The sequence below is a fragment of the Phyllostomus hastatus genome, unplaced genomic scaffold, assembly GCF_019186645.2.
Source record: "Phyllostomus hastatus isolate PE091 unplaced genomic scaffold, TTU_PhHast_1.1 phas_scaffold_317, whole genome shotgun sequence".
NCBI lineage: Eukaryota > Metazoa > Chordata > Mammalia > Chiroptera > Phyllostomidae > Phyllostomus > Phyllostomus hastatus.
In genome coordinates, this window is record NW_025334023.1 from 21,758,512 (window position 1) to 21,781,775 (window position 23,264).

The following is a 23,264-nucleotide window of genomic DNA, read 5'->3' on the forward strand; positions in this document are numbered from 1 at the left end:
ATGTCTTCCCTTCCATTTTTCATAAATAGCCTGGCTATAGATGTATCAATTTTATCAATCTTTTCAAAGTACCAGCTTTTGGTTTTATTATCTTTATTGATTTTCTGTTTATAATTCCATTGATTTCTGATCTAATTATTATTATTTCTTTTCTTCTACTTTATTTGCCTTAATTTACTCTTTTGTTCCAGTTTTCTTAGGTAAAAGCTTAGATTATTGAAATCAGAGCTTATTTCTAGTATATGCATTTAATACCGTAAATTTTCTACTTAGCGCTACTTTTGCTGTATACCACAGATTTTGATAATTTGTCTTTTTATTTTATTTAATTCAAAATATTTTCAAATTGGTCTTCATATTTCTTTAACATGTGTTATTTAAAATATGTTGTTAAATCTTCATGTATTTCATGATTTTTAGTTGTCTTCTATGACTGATTTCTAGTTTAATTCTGTTGTAGTCTGAGAGCAGACATTGTGTCATTTCTATTCTTTAAATTTGCTTAGGTATTTTCTATGATCTAAAATGTGGCCTCTTGATGAATATTGCATGTGAGCTTGAGAAGAATGTGTACTGGGCTGCTATTGGGTGAGGTAGTCTAGAGATGTCAATTATATCCAGATGATTGGTGGTGTTTTTGAGTTCAACTAGTCCTTACTGACTTTCTGCCTGCTGGAGCTACTCATTTCTGATACAGAGGTGTTGAAATCTCCAAGTATAATAGTGGGTTCATCTGTTTCTCCTTGCAGCCATGTCACTTTTTGCCTCACAAAATCTTGATGCTCAGTTCTTAGACACATAGATATTATGGTTTGTTAAGGTTTAGTTCTCCAATTCTTGGAGAATTGATTCTTGTATCATTATGTAGTATCCCTCTTTAACTTTCCTTACTTTGAAATATGCTCTGTTTGTACATTCAAATTTCCATTGACAAATCGGTGAATTATTTTTCCTGTCTTTAGAGCCCTATAAGGCTTTTGTAGTCTACAAAATTATCCAAGGACCCTTTCCACCATAATTTCTTTGATTAATATTTGGGCTCTTAAGAAGATATTTAGCCAAAAATTTAATTTTCTCTGCAATGGAGTCCACTGTGTAGTAGTTTTCTTGTTACCTTGAGAATAAACATGTGTTAATCCACTTCACTTCACTTTTAAACCATATGAGTAATCACAAAATTATTAATAAATAATAAATCAGACAATTTTCTCATGCTTCAGACCTCTTAGTTTCACATTTAGTATAGATAGTAAGCTGGTTTTAAGCACAATTTTGCATTATGACCTATTAAAGTAAACCTTAACTTTACTGAAAATGAAGTGGTTAGATTGCATTTGGTATAATCTGCTCAATATTTGGTTGTGAAGGTTTCTCTAATTATTAATGCTTCTTTCAGAACCTGCATCTTGTACCCTGTGAGAACCGGAGGGAGAAGCATTAATATCAAGGCATACGTTTTAATGCTAACCCCAACCTTGAAGTTGTACTTTTATTATTCAAGTAACATAATACATTCTCCTTTTAAAATTAAAATACTACCAATAAGGCTTAAGTGCTCTTTGATCAATTCCTTTAATCTGTTACTTTTCCTACCATTCCTCTATACCTCTACCTCAGTTTTCTCTGTGTATGTGTGTCGTGTGTGTATATGTGAAATGTGTTGTTTTGGATATGTTAATACATAAATAGTATCACATATTACAATTTGTGTTTCATTCTTCATCTTATTTTTATGTAACAAAGACTTGAAGCTCTATATGTTTTTATATTGTTCTAGATTGTTCTTTTAAATATTGCATAATACTTAATAATAGTAAGTCCCTTTTAAAATTAATATTAAATATAAATTAAATTTATTAAGGCATTGCTATTACAGTGATACTTGAGTAATTATTTTTTGCTCTTGCCTTTTTTGGTTCAAGCCTCATTTTTTTTCCAGAATATAATTATTTTGATACACCTCTAAGTAACTAGATAATCAGTTTATTAACATTGCTAAAATGATTTAATTTATTGTTTTATTCACTCTAGATAAGTGTATTGATACTTAATACATTTAAGTTGCTTGTACCGGACTACAAAGATGAATATGTGTGTCATCAGTCTTTGAATATATAAAACCAGGAAGAAAAAAACAAAACAGTAAAAAACTTGTTTTACAATTAGTGAACAGAATACTTTAATATGAGTTATAACAAAGGCCTGGATGACTCACCAAGTAGTCAATTAGACAAATGCTTAAAGTTGTCCCAGAGGCTTTTTACACTACCCTCAAATTTTTGGATTCTTTTTTCTTCTTGCTGTAATAATTGGGTATCTTTTTCTTCCTTTGTTCCAAATCATTGATTTCTTTCTTGGCTACATCCACTCCACTCTTGATTCTCTGTAAGTTGTTCTTTATTTCACTTAGTGTCTCCTTCATTTCTGATTGAATCATTTTTATGCTGTTGAAGTATCCCATGAGTTCCTTGAGTGTCCTTATAACCAGTGTTTTGAACTCTGTATCTGATAGATTGCTTATCTCCATTTTGCTTTGTTCTTTTTTCTGGAGTTTTGTTCTGTTCTTTCATTTGTGCCATACTTCTTTGTCTCATTTTGGCAGCCTCCCTGTGTTCATTTCTATGTATTAGGTAGAGCTGCTTTGACTTTGTGTCTTGGTAGCATGGCCTAATGCAGTCAGTGTCCAATTGCGCAGCCTATTAATATCCCCTCTTCTAGGTACTAAGGGTGTACCCTTTCAGTGGGCTTACTGCTCTCTTGTTGATGAGTCTTGATTGCTGTCAGCAGGTCAATGGGAGAGATTTACCCAGTCCAGGTAGCTGACAGGACTAGCTGTGACCCCTGTCCAGCAACCACCTCCCTCCATGTCTTGTGAAGGTGGTTGAATGGTGACCTGATGTGGTCCATAACTCGCCACTGGGTGCACAGGGTCTGGCATTTCCCAGATAGTGCAGGCCAAAGTTGGCCTCCACTTGTGTTCTGTCTGGGTCCCCTTGGTGTAAGCTACAAAGTGATCTGCAGATGGCTGCTGCTAGTGCCAGGCCTGGGGCCAATCAGCAAGAGGTATGGGAGCTGGGCCCAGCTCTTGCTTTTTGAGCAGATTTAGGAAGGCCTGAAGCCTGCACCGAGCCCAGCCCTTCATATGGAAAAGCCACTGTTACCAGCTTGGGTTGGCCTGTAAATTGGATGTTGCAGACCCTTAGGTAATCATCAGGACAGGGCTTATTGTGTGAGCCAGGTTGATGGAGATTCAGATATGGTGCTGCTGCACTGTGACTATGTAGGGGAGGGCTCAGAAAAGGTAGAATGGCCACTGTCTGCAGTTCTGTCCAGGAGAAAGCTGTCTTACAGCTCTTGTCCTGATGTCAGGTACTTCAGTTCCTGCCCATATGCCACTGGTGCCCTTAAAGGTTCTGCCCCCATGCTGCAGCCCAGGGGAAGTGAGTCTGAGTAAGTCTGTGTGCAGGGAAGTGGACTGGGTAAGAGGAGAGTCCTGGGAATTTTTCAGTTTCTCCCTTCAGTTTCTCCACCCCCTGATTTTTATAGCCAAAAGTTATGGGGAGTTTCATCTTTGCACCAGGACCTTGAGCTGGATGGTGTGGTATGGGACTGGTATCCCTCACTCCTAAGATATCCCTCAGTCCCTCCAATTTATACCCACCATACTTGAGTTTGGGACCTGCCCATTCCACATCTCTGCTTCTCTATCCCTCCTCCTCGTCTGCATGAATGTAGTTTCTTTAATTTCTTAGTTATCAGGCTTTCATACCACTCAGTTTTCTGATGGTTCTGTGTTATATTTGGTCTGCAGTTTGGCTATAATTTTTCTGTGGTTGTGTGAGGAGGCGATGTGCGTTTACATATGCCGCCATCTGGACTGGAGGTCTAATTTAATTCATAACTGCTGCTACAGCCTCTGGTGTTGTGTACTTTCTATAACATTTTAAGGAATCATATAAATTTTTATTGAAGCATAGTCCTCAATAATAATCAGAAAAAAAGTACTTTCAAAGTTTTTCACTCTTCTATGACAACGTGATTTATTTATGAGATTACAGAAACAATGAATGTGGACAATGAAGTCAAAACTGTGCTATTACATTTGTAGGAGATATAAAAACTAAAGTGTAAAAATAATGGTTATCATTTATTAAATGTTTATTAAATTGAAGCACTCATCTAATCTTTTTACATGTTCTAACTCATTTGACTCTCACAATAATCCCCTTCGACAGGTTCTGTTTTTCTCATTTTTCAGATGAAGTTTATTCAGTTAGTGATAAGTAAGAGGAGAACTCAGTTCCTAGGGCCCATGTTCCTAATTTCAACTGGCTGCTTACTGCCTCTACAGCAGAAGGTATAGTCCTTCACTTTAAGGAGTTGGCCATGCATATGGAAGTGACTGATTAACATACAGTCTCTAGTGTAGTGCCTGATTAAATTGTGTGATGCAAACTTGGAGTGCTATAGTGGATCAGGAAAGAAAGTGCCAATAGGTGTCATTACTGACAGTCTCTATGTAACAGAAAATATACTAAATTCTTTATGGTAATTATCTGTATTTATTCCCACTTTTTATGTATGTGAGGAGAAACTTAGAAAGTTGTAATTTGCCAAAAATAGTAGGTAGTGCTGGAAGAGATTATTTATTTTGTCTTACAATAGTTAGAAAGACAATTTATTGGGGATAGTAGGACTTAATCACAATCCTCAAAAAATAGAAGAGTTAAGCTTTGATTTTCAAATGTGTTATTCAATAAATGGTCTTAGGACTACCAGCTTATTATGCAAGCAAAAAATTTCAGGTGGATCAACAATTACAGTGTTTTTTTTTTTTTATGGAAAAAGGCCATTAAAAGCATGGAAAGAAAATATGGAGTTATGTATTTATAATCTTGTGGTGACAAAACTTTTTAATATTGGGATGAAATCCATAATTCAAAATCAAATTTGTTCAATTTTGTTACAAAAATAAATTTCAAATTTCTTCTTTAAGTCAAAAAAATTTAAAGTCAAATGACAAATTGAGAAACTATTTGGAACACATATATAAATTAAAAGAATGTTATTACTAATATGCAAAAATATTCTTATAAACCACCAAAAAAAGACAGCCAAAAAGAAAACAAAAAATATGAAGATAATTCATAGAATGTGGTTTATTGAAGTATAAATATGTTCAACACACTAGTAATTATTATTATTAAAATAATAATGTACATTCCAGGCCCGTTGATAAAACAATGCATAAACGACCAATTTAGAGTCTTAAGGTAATTTGGTGTTATCTATTTATTGGTAATAAAAGTATTTATTACTTCGGTCCAACAATTCTTCTAGAAACTAGTTCTTGAAAAAAACCTCTAGTAATGTGTAGAGATACCTCTATGTGAATGTTTATTACTACATTATTTGCAATAATGAAAACCCAAAAGTAGCCCATATGTCTATTAATAGATTAATAAATTTTGATATACCCTTTCAATGAAATAATCTATAGCATTTAAAAGGAGAAAACTAGTTGTCTATATTACAGATCTGAAAAGAGATATCTAAAATACATAATTTTGTGGAAAAGCCAGCAGTAATATAATTCTGAGTAAAAATAAGTTTACCCATTTAGTATGACTGTGTGCAGAGAACTATCTGAAAAAGAAACCACACTTACTGCTTACTCTTGGGATATGATATCATGATATGCTTTGTTCTTTTTTTTTTTTTTTGCTTTGTTCTTTAAACAAGAATTTCCTGAGGAGACTGCTATTACTCAACTCTTGGTGCCTGATTTCCCTCTGTACTAACTCTATGTAGTCTGAGGTAGTCCCTGATCCACAGTGCTGTCTAGTCCATCACAGTGCTGTCTAGTCCATCACTTTTGTCCATCACTTTTCAAGGTACCCTTGAAAGTTGAAAGAGACCAACAAAGAATAACACTTATGGTGGGAAATTTCAAGTGAAAACTTGAGGTCATCTTGCATAATAAATTAAGGAATCAGCCTGACTGGATGGAGTTCAGAATTGACAGAAGCCCACAATTCTTGTTCACAATCTCAATATCCAAAAAGGCCTACAAACAAGAATTTTATTGTAAACACTTGTCAATAATACCTGACCTGAATTAATTTGGCAGCAGAACCTGACCAGACTCACATTTTGTAGGTTGTGTGAATATTCATACATTTTGCTACTTAAATATTAGTATATTTCATTGTACAGTTTTGCCCTATGTCATTTTTCTAAAATCTAAACAATTCTGAATTCTGAAACATACCTGGTCCAAAAGGAGGTAGCTAAGAAATTTCAGGCTCATATTAAGAAATAAATTCATAGATTGTATTGATCATGGTGCCTGCTGGAGTTTTGCAATGGAGCAGACCAGAAAATTACAATAAATGTTTATTAAACAGGTATTTTTATTTATTCTTACTCTATTTTTACTACCATGTTGGGTTCTGTAGAGGGCTACAAAAGATAAATCAGCCATAATACCTAACCTCATAGATGCTTAAATTTTATCAGGAAAATAAGACCACCCCATAAGTAAATATGACATAGGTAATATAAACTAAAGTGGTTTGGATTTTGAGGGAAAGAAAGATCATATTTAGTTAGGAAAGCCAAAAAAATGTTTTTGTGAGGAAAGGAACATGTTAGATGGACTGCTGAGAATGAATAATTTTGATAGCAAGAGCAATAATAATGGCTGTTATAAACAAAAAGTATATAATGGGCATAAGTACAATTTGGCTAAAGTATACAACATAGTCAGGGGCCCCAGAATCTCTTGTAATTATATATGAACTTTTGTGTTTATTTCTGGAGTGATCACTCTCATAAGATTTTCAAAGGGGTTAGTGACACCTCCCTCCAATAAAAAGGTACCACTGCTATAAAGGAATGGTGAGAATTATTAATAAACAGAAGGTTGAAAAAGTGTGGAATAACATAATGTGGTAGTCGGCAATTAACTGAGAAAAGAGTAAGGAACCCTTATGGATTTTTCAGCACATTGGTGAAATATTTAAAACATGCTTTAGGAAAATTAATATATCAGTAGCGTAGAAGAAGGATTGAGTCAGGGAAAATAGGAGACCATGAGAACATTCTGGGGATAGCACACTAAGGCATTGAGCCTGGGTGGTAGCCAAGAGGAGTGGGTTCGGTGGGTAGATGGGACCAAGTTGAGTACCATAGTGAAAGCTCCATAAAAGAATTATTTGGGAAAAATGTAGATAGTTTAACTTTTACCTAAGGAAGTAGGAAGTACATCATTCTTTCACCAAGTAAAGGATTTATTTTGAAAGTACTATTTAGAGAGGATTATCCTCAGCACTACGCAAATAGATTTGAACAGTTAAATGACTCTGAGTCAGAGAGAACACCTATGGAGCTGATAAATAGCTTGAGAGATGTAGTTTAATTGCAAGTTTTATATATTACAGTCTGCATAGTATACTAACTAGGATATTGAAATAATATAATCTTTTGTGCACAATGTACAATAAAACTTCTGAAAGATATTCTAGTCTCTTAATTCATTCGTTTGTTCATTTATTTATTCATACAAAAAAACCCAAAAGTCATGTATTCAATGACTTCTGTGTGCCAGGATTTATGTTAAATAACAAGACTCAGAAATGAATGAGTCAAGTACATAACTTAGGGAGAAAGAAATGTAAACATATTATTAAAATATAGTCCATTAATATTTATAAGAGGTATGAACTACAAATTGGAAGCATAGACTAGGAAGCAGCCAATTCTGGTGTTTACTTACTGGAGGAGAGAGGAAAAGTATGAATCTTGCATAAACATTAAATAAATTATAAATTTTTTAAATCCTTATAATTTCAAAGTCTGTGGCAGTGTTTGTGTTGTAACTGTGAATACTACAATGTTTGATTTTTTTGTTAAGCAGAGCATTTCATTGAATGTTTCTTTATTCAGAGTCAGTCCAGAGCCCACTTTGGGCTGTAGGGATTGGGAGGGATGTAAATGTGAAGAACTGAACTTCTCTGTGTACAATTGTAATATAAATTGGAAGGTTGTCAGCTTGTAGCTGAGGCAGGGTAGGAAATACAGAGAGGCTCTAACAACGAAGTAAGGGTCAAAGGCTTGAGGAGAAATAAATGCCTGTGAGAAATTCCCTATTGCAGGGGATGATTGATAAATCCCTAGGAATGGTGATGTCTGACAGCAACTTTGGAATTATTTACTGCCCTATGTTTTCATTATCTCCAGCTACTCCCAAACCTCAAGTGAATTTTCACTGTACTTAGTCAGCTTATATTATTTGTTGCTTTGGGGAAATGAAGGAAGGTGGTGATGTTCAGTGTCTGTGGCAAAGGAGGCTGGCAAGAAAGGTCAGCAGTAGCATGAGTGAACTAAAAGCATGTATTAGAGTTGGAATGAGCCATTTCTCCCAAAATATACTACAGCACCAGTTTTCTAATAAGCACACAACCCAGGGATTATGCGTGAGATGTGTGAAGAAAATGTTAAAACTTATATTTGTATTTATTTTTATTCAAAAATAAGAAATGAATCATTTATATCTACGGTATCTGCCCTTGCTCACTGTCTCAATGCATCCATCAGGGGCAGATATTGCTTATGGAGTGCAAGGCCTCCTAGTGGCAGGGTCCAGGTTCCATGGTGCAGAGAGGACCATGCAAAGTCCTCCCTTACATATGGCCAAGTACTACAGATGATCTGGATCTCAAAAGAAACCACAGATTGAAGATAATATCAATTAAATTAAGCATACTAAACAAGAAAAATAGCAAAGCTGAAATATCTCCTACCTCCAGTAATAGCTACTCATTAGCCAGATACAGAATTCTAAACTTGACATTGTAATCATATCTATCAGGAAATTGAAAAAAAATTAGACATTATAAAGAAGTCATTTTGATATATGGATTTATATACATTATCATAAAAGATGAGCTTTTCTCTAAGAATATGTTTTGCTAGATAATTTTATTACGCTATTGTGGTAAATAAGACATTTAAAAACTTATTACTCAGAACCTGAAAGCAAATCTCTACCATCTTTTCAGCATGTTTCAAAGCTTTCTTTGAGGGTTCCTAAATAAAAATCCACATACAAAGGCTCTTACTGTTTTTCCTACCATGGTATAAAGGACTGAAATAATACAGATAAAACAAAACAAAAAATACATGTACAGCAACTTGGTGGGAAGCTAAATAAAGTCAGCAAATACTTTTGGAAGACACATAGAAAACATTGCTCAAAATTTAAAGAAATAAATATTAGAAAAATTATAATATGGAGATGTATTAGGTGAAAGAACATGGAGTCTCATATGTCTTAGTTTGTGGTACAGTGAAGTATTGCCAAAAAGTGATCACCAAAAATTCAATCCAGTAAAATGTGAGGTTGCATTACTATGAAACTAATGAAATGATTGGAACAGCGAACTTACACAGCCTAGTGGCTTGGAACTCAGCAGATCCACTGTGCAGTCCAAATCTATCTAGTCTTTGAGTGGTTTTACACCATGTTAAACAGCAATGGAAAAGATTCTGGATCTTGTGAGCAGAGTCCAGGGGATCTCCCAGTTGGTTAGTACCCTTTTTTCTTGGCCCACCCAGAGAGATGAACTCAGATTGAGACTGATGGGGTTGCCTACCTTTTCCCTGCCCAGCTTCATGCTTCTCTTTATTTTTGAGAATAGGAGCTAACTGGAGGACAGGAGCCACTTGACAATTAAATTTTATCTGAGTTAGCAGAATTTCATCATCACTAGATGTTTTATGGTGGGATTTTACTGGTTGCTAGATTCCATTTCAATTTTGAAATATACAAAAAGCTATGTTTTTGATGAGTCAATAAAGCAAAGTTATATAGAGAAGATAAAGTCTCACTAGTAATTGCCTTCTTTACAAAAAAAATGTTTCATGGAAAGATTGCACAAACCACTAATAAGATTGTTGCTGTGACAGTAAAAACAGCATTTCAGGTTAAGGTTACAGGTAGCATATGTTAACTTTATATAGTACTTTTTTTCATATTCAAGCTTTATGTTGCAGTAAACAAGTTGAAATCATGAGTGAACAAAGCTCTGCAAGATGTTATTACTGAGGTTGATTTTTAACACAAGGACTTTAAAATACTGTAGAATGTTGCTGATACTTTGCAGTGTAATGAGACATAACAATGGAAATCTCCTTTACCACACAGTGGTCTTCTCAGTGCACAGTACTTAAAAAGGTTTGTCAGATTCAAAGATGAGCTTACATAATTTCCTTTATAAAAGGATATGTGTTGCAAATCGCTGACCTTTCCTATGGTGACAAGTGGCTCAGTAGTATGCTACTTAGAAGATATTTAGCAGAAAGGATACTTTATTTGTCCCTTCAAGTTAACAACAACGTTTTTGATAGAAAAGCAAAAATAACTTCCTTTTACATGACATCTTTGTAATGCAGAGCACATTGTGCAAAACAAGTGTCTGCAGTGATCCTGTTGTTACTTGGTTTTGTTGTGAGGGCACTGTAAGTACCTTATAAATCAAAAGTTTCATAACTACATACTTAAGCACTTGGAAATAGGATTTTCTAACTTCTATTAAAAAGTTTCCAAAGAGTTTGAATGTTTAGGTTCTATACATATTTAACAATAGTAGTAGTATTTATTTAACACATTACATACCAGATACTTGGCTACATGTGTAAAAAGAGGTTAAATCACTTGCATAGACACATAACAAATAAATGTCAGAGCTGAAATTGGAACCTTCTCTCTTATTCATTATATTACATCTTATTTATTATCTAGTGTCTCTTTCTCCTAATCATTTGTGATGAAAACCTATTATATCAGGGAGAATAGAAGAAATTGGCTAGCTGACTTTAGGGGGAAAGAAGCTTTGCATAATTGGTAGGAGGAATTGAAAAACGATTATCGTGACTAAGTAATCTATGCTGTAGGCAGGCCATTCCCTCATTGTCTATGGCTTCTGGATGTCCATGATTTCTATCTTGCACCTTCTCCTCCTTCTCAGCCTTCCAGATCCCTCCCACCTTCACTTGCAGCTGATGACCTTGCTTCCTAATTTGTGAGAAAAAATCATGAAACTGCTACCACCACATGTTCGCATGTGGCATCTGACTCACCATTGACTTTCCTCCTGTGTCCAGAGACCTATGCTCTTCTTCAAGGCCAGCCCTCTTCCCATGTGCATTAGGTCCAGTCTCCTCCTGTCAACTTAAGAGCAAATTGCTGTACTCAAAAGAAAAAAATGAATGACATAAATATAAGGGAGAAAAATTTACATATATATAAAAAGCCATAATCTTGCATCAGAGTAGCACAGTGATTTAAATAACCTTGTTGACATATGGTTTTGTAATTTTTTTCTTATATTGTCTATAGATGTCTTACATGCCTCCTTACTCAACAGTATATGAAATTCTCTTCAGGTTAGAGAGTTGTGTGGCTAATTAAAATTTTATATGCAGTCCCTTATTTCCCCTAAATGCCTATTTGTTAGCTAAATATATCATTGGAAACATAGGTGTAACTAGTTAGATGCTGCATAAAATTTGGTGTTTTACAACTTAAAAGGTATATAAATCATTAGGGGAGAGTTCAGAAGAGATTCAGAAATATTGTTTTGTCTATAACAACAACAGTAGGACTAGCTTCAGGAAGGATACATGAGAAACTGATCACAGTCAAAAAAGAATTGAATTTAAGAGAGAAGAAAGGAAGAAAGAGGAGGAAATGATTTTGAATAGTAACTTTGAGGAGGTCTTTGAAAAATTAAATATTGGAATGCCACATGATGAGATTCCACAAACTACTTGTTCCTCTTTTGGGACATATCCAGAATCTGACCTCTCTTCACTACCTCCCCTGGCCACTTCAGTTCAAGCCACAATTATTCTCCTTGCATTTATTGTGACAGCCCCTTAACTGGTCTTATTTCCACCTTTGCCCTCCTAAAGTCTATACTCAACCTAGAAGCCAAAGTGATTAGTGTTAAAGTATATGCCAGATCACATCACTTCTCTGCTCAAAACACTACAATGGCACTTTTTTTCCACCCAGAGAAAAATCTAACTGTTTACAGTAGTCTCCAAGACCTTTTTAGGATTGGAGCCCTGTTACACTCTGAACTTCCTTTCCACTACTGTCCTCCCTGGCTCAGTGAGCTCCAACCTTACTAGTTTCCCCAGACAACTCAGGCCTTCTCTCAGGGTCTTAAAAATTGGCTCTTTCCAGTCTCAATCAATCCACTTTCTGACTCTCCACACTCGTCCAGCTCATTCTAATTTCCAGCTTCCGTGAATGTCCTGCAACATACCGAAGCGCCAGCCTCTAATTTCACAGTCACATTCCCCCACTAGAGTACTGCCAATTTTTTGATTTAACAGTAATAAATAAATGTGTTTTTTAGGAAGAATCATACTTACAATTTGATTTTCTGATAGAAACAAAATTGTGGGTAGTCGTCTGCTTTGAGGTATTAAGACAAAGGATGATACCATCTGCAAAACAAGAATTAGTGTCATAAGAACAACTAGATGAGATGAAAATTTAGATGAATGAGATGAGAAAATGCTAAAGTAAGAGCCAAAAAACTCAGTAGCATTATCATCTATGTTGGAAGCCTCCAAAACAGAAAATAAGATCAGTTATGTAGAATTCATATTGTGTTCAAGTAGTTATTACACAATGAAAGGAAAAGGGCAAATTGATGAAAATTTCAAGCTATGATTTATTGTTTTTACAATGTGCCAATCAGTATGCTAAGTATTTTATCTAATTTAGATACATTTAATTATGTAGTGTTTATTTTTATTTCCATTTTATGGGTGGGTAAACTAAGACTTAGATAATTTTCTCAAGGTGTAGTTAGTGATAGAACTAGAATTTTAGTGAAAATCTATTCAATTACAAAATATGTGTTCTTATCAAAACACTTATATGTGTTCTTATCATGTGCTGTTGGAACAAACATAAAATGAAAGCAGATGTCCCACCTATAAATAATTAGCATTTCTGAAGAATAAACAAAAACTAACTTTAGCAAAATTATTCACTGATTGTAGACACTAAGCTCCTGGGATCTTATCATCAGCACCCAGAACAATGTCAGGATCTGGGAGATATTCAATAAATATTTGTTTACTGAACTGTCATAATTACTACCTATTAAGCACTTAGTCTATCATAGTGCCACATGTTTTAACATATTTTGTTTAACTCTCAAACCAATTTTGAACTATTCTTTATGCATAAAGAAAATGAAGAACCAAGGGGTTAAGTGATTTATTCAAAGTCTTATAGTTAATAGGTTGTAAAACTTGGATAACAGAAATACATTGAACAGTTATATAAAAATTTCACTCTATACATCAAAAGGGGTTATTGTGTCCCAAGCAAATATAATGAAAAAAGCTATACTTTTGCATATATTAAATTTTTAAAAATTTCATATAGAAAGAAAATACCGAGGGAGTAGTGGAGGGGGGGAAATGGAGACAACTGTACTTGAACAACAATAAAAAAAGGAGAAAAAATGCAAACTGCAAGGATATATGTACATACAAAAAGAAGGAAAATACCCTGTATAATTTTAAACAAGAAGAAAACTGGTTAACTACCAAGAAATACAAATTGGGCTGTTAGTATCCTCTTTGAAACATTAAGTGCTGGGGTTGGCAAGACTTTATCAAAGTGAGTCACTATTTTTGGGTAAGGGCAACATATATTCACAATGTGTGTAAGGGTTTAGGACTATGCCCAATCTCTAGTGAAGTACATGTTTGTGTGTTACATGGGAGAAATTGGATTGCTGGGGTGGCCTCTTATTCAGGATGAAGTTTAGCAGTGTAATTCTATAAGAGATGGGAGGAGTTGTTCTCTTTGCCATTGCTCCCCACCAGTGAGATGTAATTCTCCCCTGTGTCCCCTTTCAAGTTTCACATACTCCCATCTGGTTGGTGTCCAGTACTCATGTTTCTCTTCTTAAGGGACATATTTTGTGCTCTTTGTTCCCAGGCCTAGATTCTTTATGTCTGTTCTACTCTTAGGTATTTCCATGTACTTTATTAGTGATTTTCTCATGGGAAATTTAAGTACCTATATAATATCTATTGTGTTATAAGAATTACATGAAATAAAGCAGTTAAATTCCTAGTATAGTGGCCTATAGTGTTCTCAATAAATTTATTTTTCCTTTCTTCTTTTTCCCCCCATAAATTTTCCCTTCACTTGAATCAAAAACCCTTGGGTCTTACATAAAGATACTTTTACACTTACTAGTTCAGTATTGTCTGGCTGTCTTTCACACTCTGGCAAATATTGATTCTTCTCCTCCCCACTCTAGCTTTACATGGCCCAGATCAGCCAGTGTGAAACACTGGTCCAAACCTTCATGTTATTCTGTCTTTAGAATATTTTGGCTTCTTGAAAACATATGGAAAATTTGAATAAATAGTAAAATGAGTATACTTAATTATATTTAAGTTGTAGACATCAAATTTCACCTCTCAAGACTACAACATGTATCTCATAAGTACAAGAACATTCTGTAATATAACTGCAATATATCATCAAACCCAAAAATTTGACATTTGATACAATAATCTTATCTAGTATACAGCCAGTATTTAAATTTACCCAATTGTTCCCACGATATCTTGTATGGATTACTTTTCATGCAGGATCCAATGAAGAACTATGTATTTCATGAAGGCCAGGTGACTTGGTTGGTTGCAGCATCATCCTATACACCAAAAGATTGCTGGTTTGATTCTGAGTGAGGATACATACCTAAGTTGTGGGTTGCATCCCAGATAGGGCCACACAAGGAAGGTAACCAATTGATATTTCTCTCATATTTCTCTCTCTCTCTCTTTCTCTCTCTCTCTCTCTCTCTCTTTCTCTCCCCCTCTCTTTCCCTCTCCCCTTATCCCACTCTTTTTCTAAAATCAATTTTTAAAAAACATATCCTCAGGTAATAATTTAAAAAGAGAACTATATTTCATTTGGTCTTTAGTATCCTTTAATCTAAAAAGATCTATAAGCCAGGCAGTGAAAGACAAATACCATATTATCTCATCTATAAGTGGAACCTAATCAATAAAACAAATAAGTGAGCAAAGTAAAACCAGAGACATGGAAATAAAGAACAAACTGACAGTGACCAGAGGGAAGGGGAGAAGGGGATGATGGGGAAAAGAGGGGAAGGGTTAAGTCAAGGAACACGTATAAAGGATCCATGGACAAAAACAATGGGGAGGGAGGAGGATTGAAAATGGAAGGTAGGGAGTGGGTAAGGCAGGGGAGAGTAATGGGGAAAAAATGGGGATAACTGTAATTGAGCAACAATAAAAATTAAAAAAAATAAAATGCTTCAGAAACAAAATTTTTTTAAAATCTTTTACCATTTTTTTTGTCTTTTAGGACATTGACTTTTTTTTTGAGACATCTAGACAAGCTGTTACATAGAAATTCCTCACAACCTGGATTTGTCTGATTTTTTTCCCATGTTGTTAGATTCATTAAATATTTTGACAAGAACCTTATACAGGGCAGTGGTTTCAAAATATCATATACCCTTTAAAACTTAAAAATTATTAAGAGCCTAATAAGTTGTTTTTATGTGGATTGTATCTGTCAATATTTATCATATGAGAAATTAAAACATAATTTTTGAAATATTTTATTAACTCATTTTAAAAATATCAAACATTAGATGTTAATTTTCCAAACCAAAAAAAATGACAAGAGTAACATTGTTTTACCTTTTATAGGTCATTTTAATATCTGCCTTAATAGAATGCAGCTGTGCCTCATACCTTTGTCTACACTTAATCTGTTGCAATACACTGTTTTGGTTGAAGCATATAAAGAAAATATGTCACACAGATGTCTAGCTGCAAAATGGAGGAGTACTTTGCCTTTTCAGATCTGACAAGTAGAGGTCATTTCATTAAGGATTACAAAAGGATGGTATTCTCCTATTATTTCTTTTATCGGCTATAAATCTTTTTGTATAGTCCTTTTTCTCTTCCAAAAGTAATTTAGTAATCTTAAAGTCTAATTTTTGCTGGAAGGCTTATTAGATGTTTAATTAATTCCCTTTATTTATCAATTTTTAAAGAAATGGGTTTGTGCCCTAGCAACCTCCAGTGGATTCTAGTGACTTCCTACATCTTACATGTACTCGTGCCTTTTATATAGTCATAGTGTTTTAATCACTTAAACTAAATTCTTTTTTTATGTTCTGATTGTCTTATCTTTGGTTAGTGTTTCTCTACACAATTTTATTAGCTCTCAAAAACATCAAATTTTGTCACAACAAGTTTCCCAAGCTCAACTGGTACATTTCCTGTCCCAGCCATGTCTCCAAGGAGCCCTGGTTCCTTTTAGATGAAAATAGTAGACACAACAATCTGGATCCTACATTTATTACTGAGATGGCTATCTACTTCTGGGGGTTTTCAGTGGACAGACCTAGAAAATACATCTTTTTTAAAAGCAGGGTGATCATGAGTTTACATCAACATTTCTTAGCCTCAGCACTACTGACATTTGGGGCCAGTTAATTCCTTGTTTGGGGGACTGTCCTGTGTACTGTAGCATGGTTACCAGTACCCCTAGACTCTCCTCAGCACCTGCCCCTCACTTGTGTATACCCACATTATGCCCATGCATTGTGAAATACCTCAGAGTGGGCATGGGATAAGGGAGCAAAACTGTGGCTAGTTGAGAACCACTGGTTTACACGTACATTTCTAGCAACATTAAAATAATTCCCTAATTGTTTTATCCATTTGTGTGTGTGTGTGTGTATTTTATATATACATAATATCAACATCTAACAAAACCTGCTCTGTGGACTAATTTTTCATCCTCTGCATGAAATCTTAGGTCAATCACATAGTCTTTAATCAGGACAATAATCTCATTTCAGTAATCAAAATGCACAGGTCAGCTTTTTATCAACATTCCAAACTCTCACCTAATTTATGTTTACCTCTTTGCCCCAGCTCAGTACTGCTTGGGGCTTGAAGCCTTCACGGAAGAAGAAAATAAGGTTACCTTCCCCTCTGTTTACCCTGCTCACACTCCTAATCCCCACTAGCAGCTGACCAGGATGATGGCCTAGGAAGAGGGATTAAAAGTGAAGGACAGTTATACATGGCAGGCCACATATATGGCCATCAATGGAATTCTCTCTGTTTGATGGATAGCTGACTCTTTCTCTAGCAAAATACTTCGGTGGGATTCTTGGGGATATTTCACTGAAGAGCTTGAACTGTAATCCGGTAATGCAGGTGATACCTCTTTTCTCTCTGGAAATTTCTGACTCTGGCCCTCATCCCCTGGACCTGCAGTGGTCGGCCCTACCCAGAGTGCCTATGTTGGATTGCAGTGCCCTCTAGGCTGCCCTTGTGGGCAGAACCATTTTAAAACAGAAAGGTAGAAACTTTCATTGACACAAGTATTTTTAGAAATGTGCTCAAATTAAAAGTATAGAACTTAATGAATTGTCACTCAGTAAATGAAACCATATTTCTATTATCACCTAGGTCACAAAATTTAAAAATTAGGAGCTTCCCAAAAGTTCCCTTGCACCTCTTCCAATCACTCCCCAAGTTACTACCATCCCAACTTCTAATATCATAAATGGTTTTGAGTATTTTGTAACTTTATTTTAATGGAATCATATAGTATTTTTCTATGTCTACTTATTTTAAACAGGAATTCATCCACTTTTTTGCATGGGTGAGACATTTATTCAAATTCCTGTATAACAATGTATTTAATAAATAAAGGAGTTTGTTTATATTATGCTACAGATGATCATTTGTATTTTTTTTCTGTTTTGGGTTATTTTGAACACCATTTCTATAAATATTCTTGTACAAATCTTTTTTTCTCTATATGTGCATACTTGTCCCTCTACATGAGTTTTGCATTCGATCCCTCCAGAAACCTGGAAATGTCAATGGCCCTAGAACAGTATATGAGGTCTGTTCAGAAGGTATCCAGCCATGTAATATGAAAAATAGAGACATTTATTGAAGAAGATGCAAAATACAAGAAACATTGTACCTAGACAATGACACCTCAGTCCCCTTAAAAGTCTCACACAGTTCTCCCAGTCACTATCTGTTGCCCTGTCATATTTTCCTGAATCTCATTAACAGTCTGAAATCTCTTCCCTTTCAAAGGTGATTTTAGTTTGGGGAAAAGCCAGAAATCACAGGGTGCCAAATCTGGGCTATAGCGGGGCTGAGTCACCTGAGTGATGTGATGTTTCACCAAAACACTACACAAGATGTGATGCATGAGTGGGTGTGTTGTTGTGGTGAAGTTGCCAATCACCAGTTCTCATAGCTGTGGCCTTCTGAATCATATGAATAGTTTCTGTGGAGGAATAGTTTCTGCAGAAAATTTGATGCAGATTTGTTGTTTTACTTGCTAAGTCATTTTGAATGCTATGGCCACACAGTACCACACACTCACTCAATGGTTTCTACTGCCCCCACTGACTAGCACAGCGAAGTCATCATTGTTCACATACGTGCATTCCAGTCCACTCTCCTTGGCTGCCAGGTTACACAGAAGTCATGCAAACCGTCCTTGTTACACTAACAATAGCTGAACTTTTTCTGGACGGGTCTCTCATGTTCTTTGGCACAAGTTCATATGCCCTGCAGCAGTGAAAATTTACCTCCCATAAAAGCCAAAGTTTATGTTTTGTTTTCAGTCATGGATGACTCTTTTCCCCACCCAAAGTTTTAGGCTTATTTCTGGCTTCATTGGCATATCTTGGTAATGTTTTCTAACACTGCTTTCATGCTTAAGACAGCATTTTGAGATGCCCCACTTTATGCAGAATTCAGTTCACATGCCTTTCTCCTAGTGGGCCCAAGGTCACAGATCCCAGTCCTTCATGAACTTTAAATTCCAGTTACCATTTTTTGACTTTACAATGGTATAAAAGCAATATACACAATAAATTACATAAAATATTCAACACTTCATTATAAAATAGACTTTATGGTAAATGATTTTGCCCACCTGTAGGCTAATGTAAGTGTTTTGAGCACATTCAAGGAGGCTAGGCTAAGCTAAGTGTTAGGTAGGTTAAATGTATTAAATGTTCAGTTATACCTCAGTACTTGTCAGCTCCAGAACTCATCAAACCTTGTAGTTGTCGAGTTTTGATGAGAAAAAATACGTTTCAGCACTCAGTTCTTGCTCAGGACTCATCGCACTTGCTAGAGCCTGTGAATCACGATACCACCCTGCAGGAGAAAATGCTTCATCACTCCTTACTTGCTCAGTACTTGTCAGTTTCAGCACGCATCATGAGTTCCAGAACAAATTAATGACGAGTACCAAGGTACCACTCTATTTTTGGCTTAACTATATTTTCAACTTTCTGTGGGATTAGTGTAACCTCATTGTGAGTCAAAGAGCATCTGCATGTGTTTAAATTTATATGCAACCCATTTCTAATTCTTTCATACCAGACTTTCTCCCTTATACATTCTCTATTGTACTCACCTGTTGTTGGCTAGGTTACATCTTTCAAAACCTCTTTAGGAAGAGTATAACAGGACCTTATTTCTTGATTTTCTGCATATTTGAAAATGTCTTTCAGTTGCCTTGAAAACTGAATAACCTGACTAGGTATAGATTTTGGGGGGCTGTATTTAGGATACATCTAACCATATTTGGGATTCAGTGATGAGATAATAATTATAATTATAGTAGACATTCATTAATTACTTGCTATACACCAGACTATTCTAAACTCTTACATGAGCTCCTATAATCCTTTGATGCAACCGTAGGAACTAATATTGTCTTTATTTCACTTAGTGAAAGGAAAACAAAGATCACCCAACTAAAAAATAGTGGGGTTGAAATTTGAACTTAAGTAATATTGTTTCATACTCTTAATTCCTATACTACTTATCAGGTTAATTAAGCTAAAATTTGTGGTCTTAGGCATATTATTTAACTTCTTGGTGCCTCAGTTAAGTTTCTATGAAATGGGACTGTAATACTCTGCAAGGTCACTGTGATAATTAAATAAGTTAATGTATACAAATAGCTGATAATGGTGCCTAACACATACAAAGTGCTTAATAATTGTCTGTTGCTATTGTTATTGCTATTTTATGGATGTAAGCTGTGCATCTGAGCTTTCAAAAAACAGTCTGAATTTAGTAACTGCTCTTCAACATTCAGTATCAGCATTTAAAGTATCATTTCAATTAAGTAGGGAAAAGGCATTATTTGGAAAATAGTGTTGGGACATATTTGATAAATAATAAATACTTGCTGAATGAATAAGGATTTTGTAAATTATATATAATTCACTTAACAAATATTAACAGATAGATATTATGTCCATTGTAGGTCTATATAGACAGATTGGGAGGAAACATGAAAATAAAAATAGTCACAATAATGAGATTACAAATGATTTTCTGTTTTGAATTTCCTTAACATGTTACAAAATTTTTCTCATAATACAATATATTAAATTTAAAAAATTATAATTGCTGTACACAAAGTTTGAGCTACCTACAGAGAGATGGTTGGAAGATCAAAGCTCAGGATGAGATTTTGGAGCCATGAGAAGATAATGAAACTACCAACACAGTGTGTACAGTAAAATACACCATATAAAGAATTGTTGCTGTACTTGAACATCAATTAAAATAAAATAAAATAAAAAGAATTGGCAAAGAAGAGGGATTGGCAAAGGGAACTTAAAAGGGACTTTTGGAAAGATGTATGAAGAGTCATGAGAGTCCTTCCCCAAAAAACAAAGCAGGGAGTAAGGCATGGAGGGAAATTGCCAGTGGCAAGTTACACAGAATGTTAAGAAAGAATCCACAGTATTTAGGAATGAAGAAATCTTTGATGAAGTTAAGCCACTTTATAACGACAGTGAACATCGGCTACTTTATAAACCTCTCAGTATGCTGAGAAGTAATGACAGTTGGATGATTAGAGAATGCAAGTGAAGATGAAGATGACTTTTTCAATAACTTTGATGACAAAGGGAGGGATAGAGTCAGGGAGAATTTAAAATGAGACAGAATTCCTTCTCTCTCTCTCTGTCTCTTTCTCTCTCTCTGTCAATTTGATGCTGAAGTGTTTGGAATGGGAAAACTTGAGGGGAAAGTGAGACATCACTGGAGAAGAAGAGATTAAAGATTTTGAAAGAGCAAGGGGGAAGTTGGTGGGAGAAAATTTGGAAGCAGGCAGGAAGGAATGGTTTCAGGAACACAGGTTAAGAGCCCTAGTAAAGGGGTACTCTTTCTCTGAAACATTGAAGATGCTATTATAAATCATTTAAGAAGTAGAAATGAGAAAAGTCTGTGGCATTCCAGCTGGTGGTATTTCAGGCTTTGTTTCTCCCAGTATATTTGTGACCTAGGAGTAGAGAATAGGACAGCATTGTTTCAAACAATAATTATATCCATGAGCACTATTTATTTAAGCTTGTTCTTTATATAGGATGGAAAATCTTGTTTCCTATTTTCTGTTCTCTCCTCTTGTTAGAACCAGTGTAGGGTCTAGATGACTGATGAAAGAAAGAGAGGGACGGAGGAAAGGAGGGAGGGAGGGAGGAAGGAAGGAAGGATGGATTCAGGATACTTAACATGACGCAAGCAATGACTATTTTGTATTGTATAACTACTGGTTATCAGCAACTTGAAATGGCAGAAAGGTCTAAAGGCATTCTGATGCTGATGCCATTAAGAAGATACACAAATCTTGGATAAAAAGATTTTTAAATTAAATTTATTGGTGTGACATTGGTTAATATGGTCATATACATTTCAAGTATACATTACAATGATACATGACCTACATATTGCATTGTGTGCCCACCACCCAAAGTCAAATCATCTTCTGACACCATATATTTGGCCCCCTTTACCCTCTACCACCCCACCCCCTCCCTCTGGTAACCACCATATTACCGTCTATCTGTGTCTCCGAGTTTCAGCTTTAACCCCACATGTGAGTGAGATCATATTTTTAAAGATGTTTAAAGGTGCCCTGAAATTGATTTCTAAGCTGTGTGCACCTCAGAGAGGCTCCTGAAGACACGGGGACAGTACTGAGCAAGTGTCGAGCATTAATAACATTCAGTTACATCAGGCAAGAGGCTGGCTGAGACCAGTCGTGTAGCTGCTGATGTGTACCTGTCCTGTTTGTCCGTTGCCATTGCATAAAGTTTCCATTGATCTTTAGATATTGTAAATAATTTTACCATTTTATATTTTAGGGCAGCACAATTATCTATGTGCTGGAAGAAATGACTGCATCGTTGATAAAATCCGCAGAAAAAACTGCCCAGCATGTCGCCTTAGAAAGTGCTGTCAAGCTGGCATGGTCCTTGGAGGTAACACTGCTGTTTTCATTAAAAATATACTTATATTTACACTATAAAATAGTGGGTCAGAAAATCCTAATTTTCTCATTTATCTTTGTTCTTACTTTGCTTTTCTGTGTTGATTATTGGTTTCTGAATGAAGCAACCAATACTATCCCATGAACTTTATAGATTCTCAGCATGTTAAGGTCTGTTAGGAGAAGTAATAAACCTCCTTTTATCTCTGTTGCCTATAAGTAAATGTTATGGAGTGTCCACTAACCTTTCATTAAGTGACATGAGTTAGAGTCTTAGTTCTGCACGCATTGCATATGTAACCCTGAGTAAGTCACTAACCCATTATTCTGGGCATCAGTCTCCTTACAGGTAAAATGAGAACACTGAATTTCCTCCCAGACTAAAAACTGATTCTGTGAATTGGTCCAGTACATCAGTCTCCATCCCTCTCATTCTCCATCAGTCCCTCCCCTGTCCTCTTTATATAACTGTATGTTGAACACTTACACTTACCAAGTACTATTTTAAGTTCTGGAGTATAGCATGAAACAAAATGGACCAAATCCTTGCCCTTGTGGAGCCTACATTCTGGGGGAGGGGGTGAAGGACAATAAATATACATGTCAGAGCATAATAAGCACTGTGGAAAATGGTAACCAGAGTGAATTAATAGGGAATGTCAGGGAAGGGAGTCACTCCTGAACACTTCTTTTTTCTGATTAATATAGTATTCATTTCATTTAGCTATTTCCTAAGCAATAATATTTTTGAAATCCTGAGTTTGATGTGGTAGTTACAGTTTTTCTAAAATACATTTTTAAAACTTATAACTATTTAAACACATATTCA

The 23,264-nt window shown here is 35.3% G+C and overlaps 1 protein-coding gene across 1 annotated transcript in view; it reads left to right on the plus strand.

Moving 5' to 3' along the window:
- PGR (progesterone receptor) overlaps positions 1-23,264 on the plus strand; it is a 100,254-nt gene that overhangs the window by 13,138 nt on the left and 63,852 nt on the right. Inside the window, exon 3 of the mRNA XM_045818059.1 lies at positions 22,311-22,427. Coding sequence (XP_045674015.1) covers positions 22,311-22,427 — 117 coding nt within the window. The remainder of the gene's footprint in view (positions 1-22,310; positions 22,428-23,264) is intronic.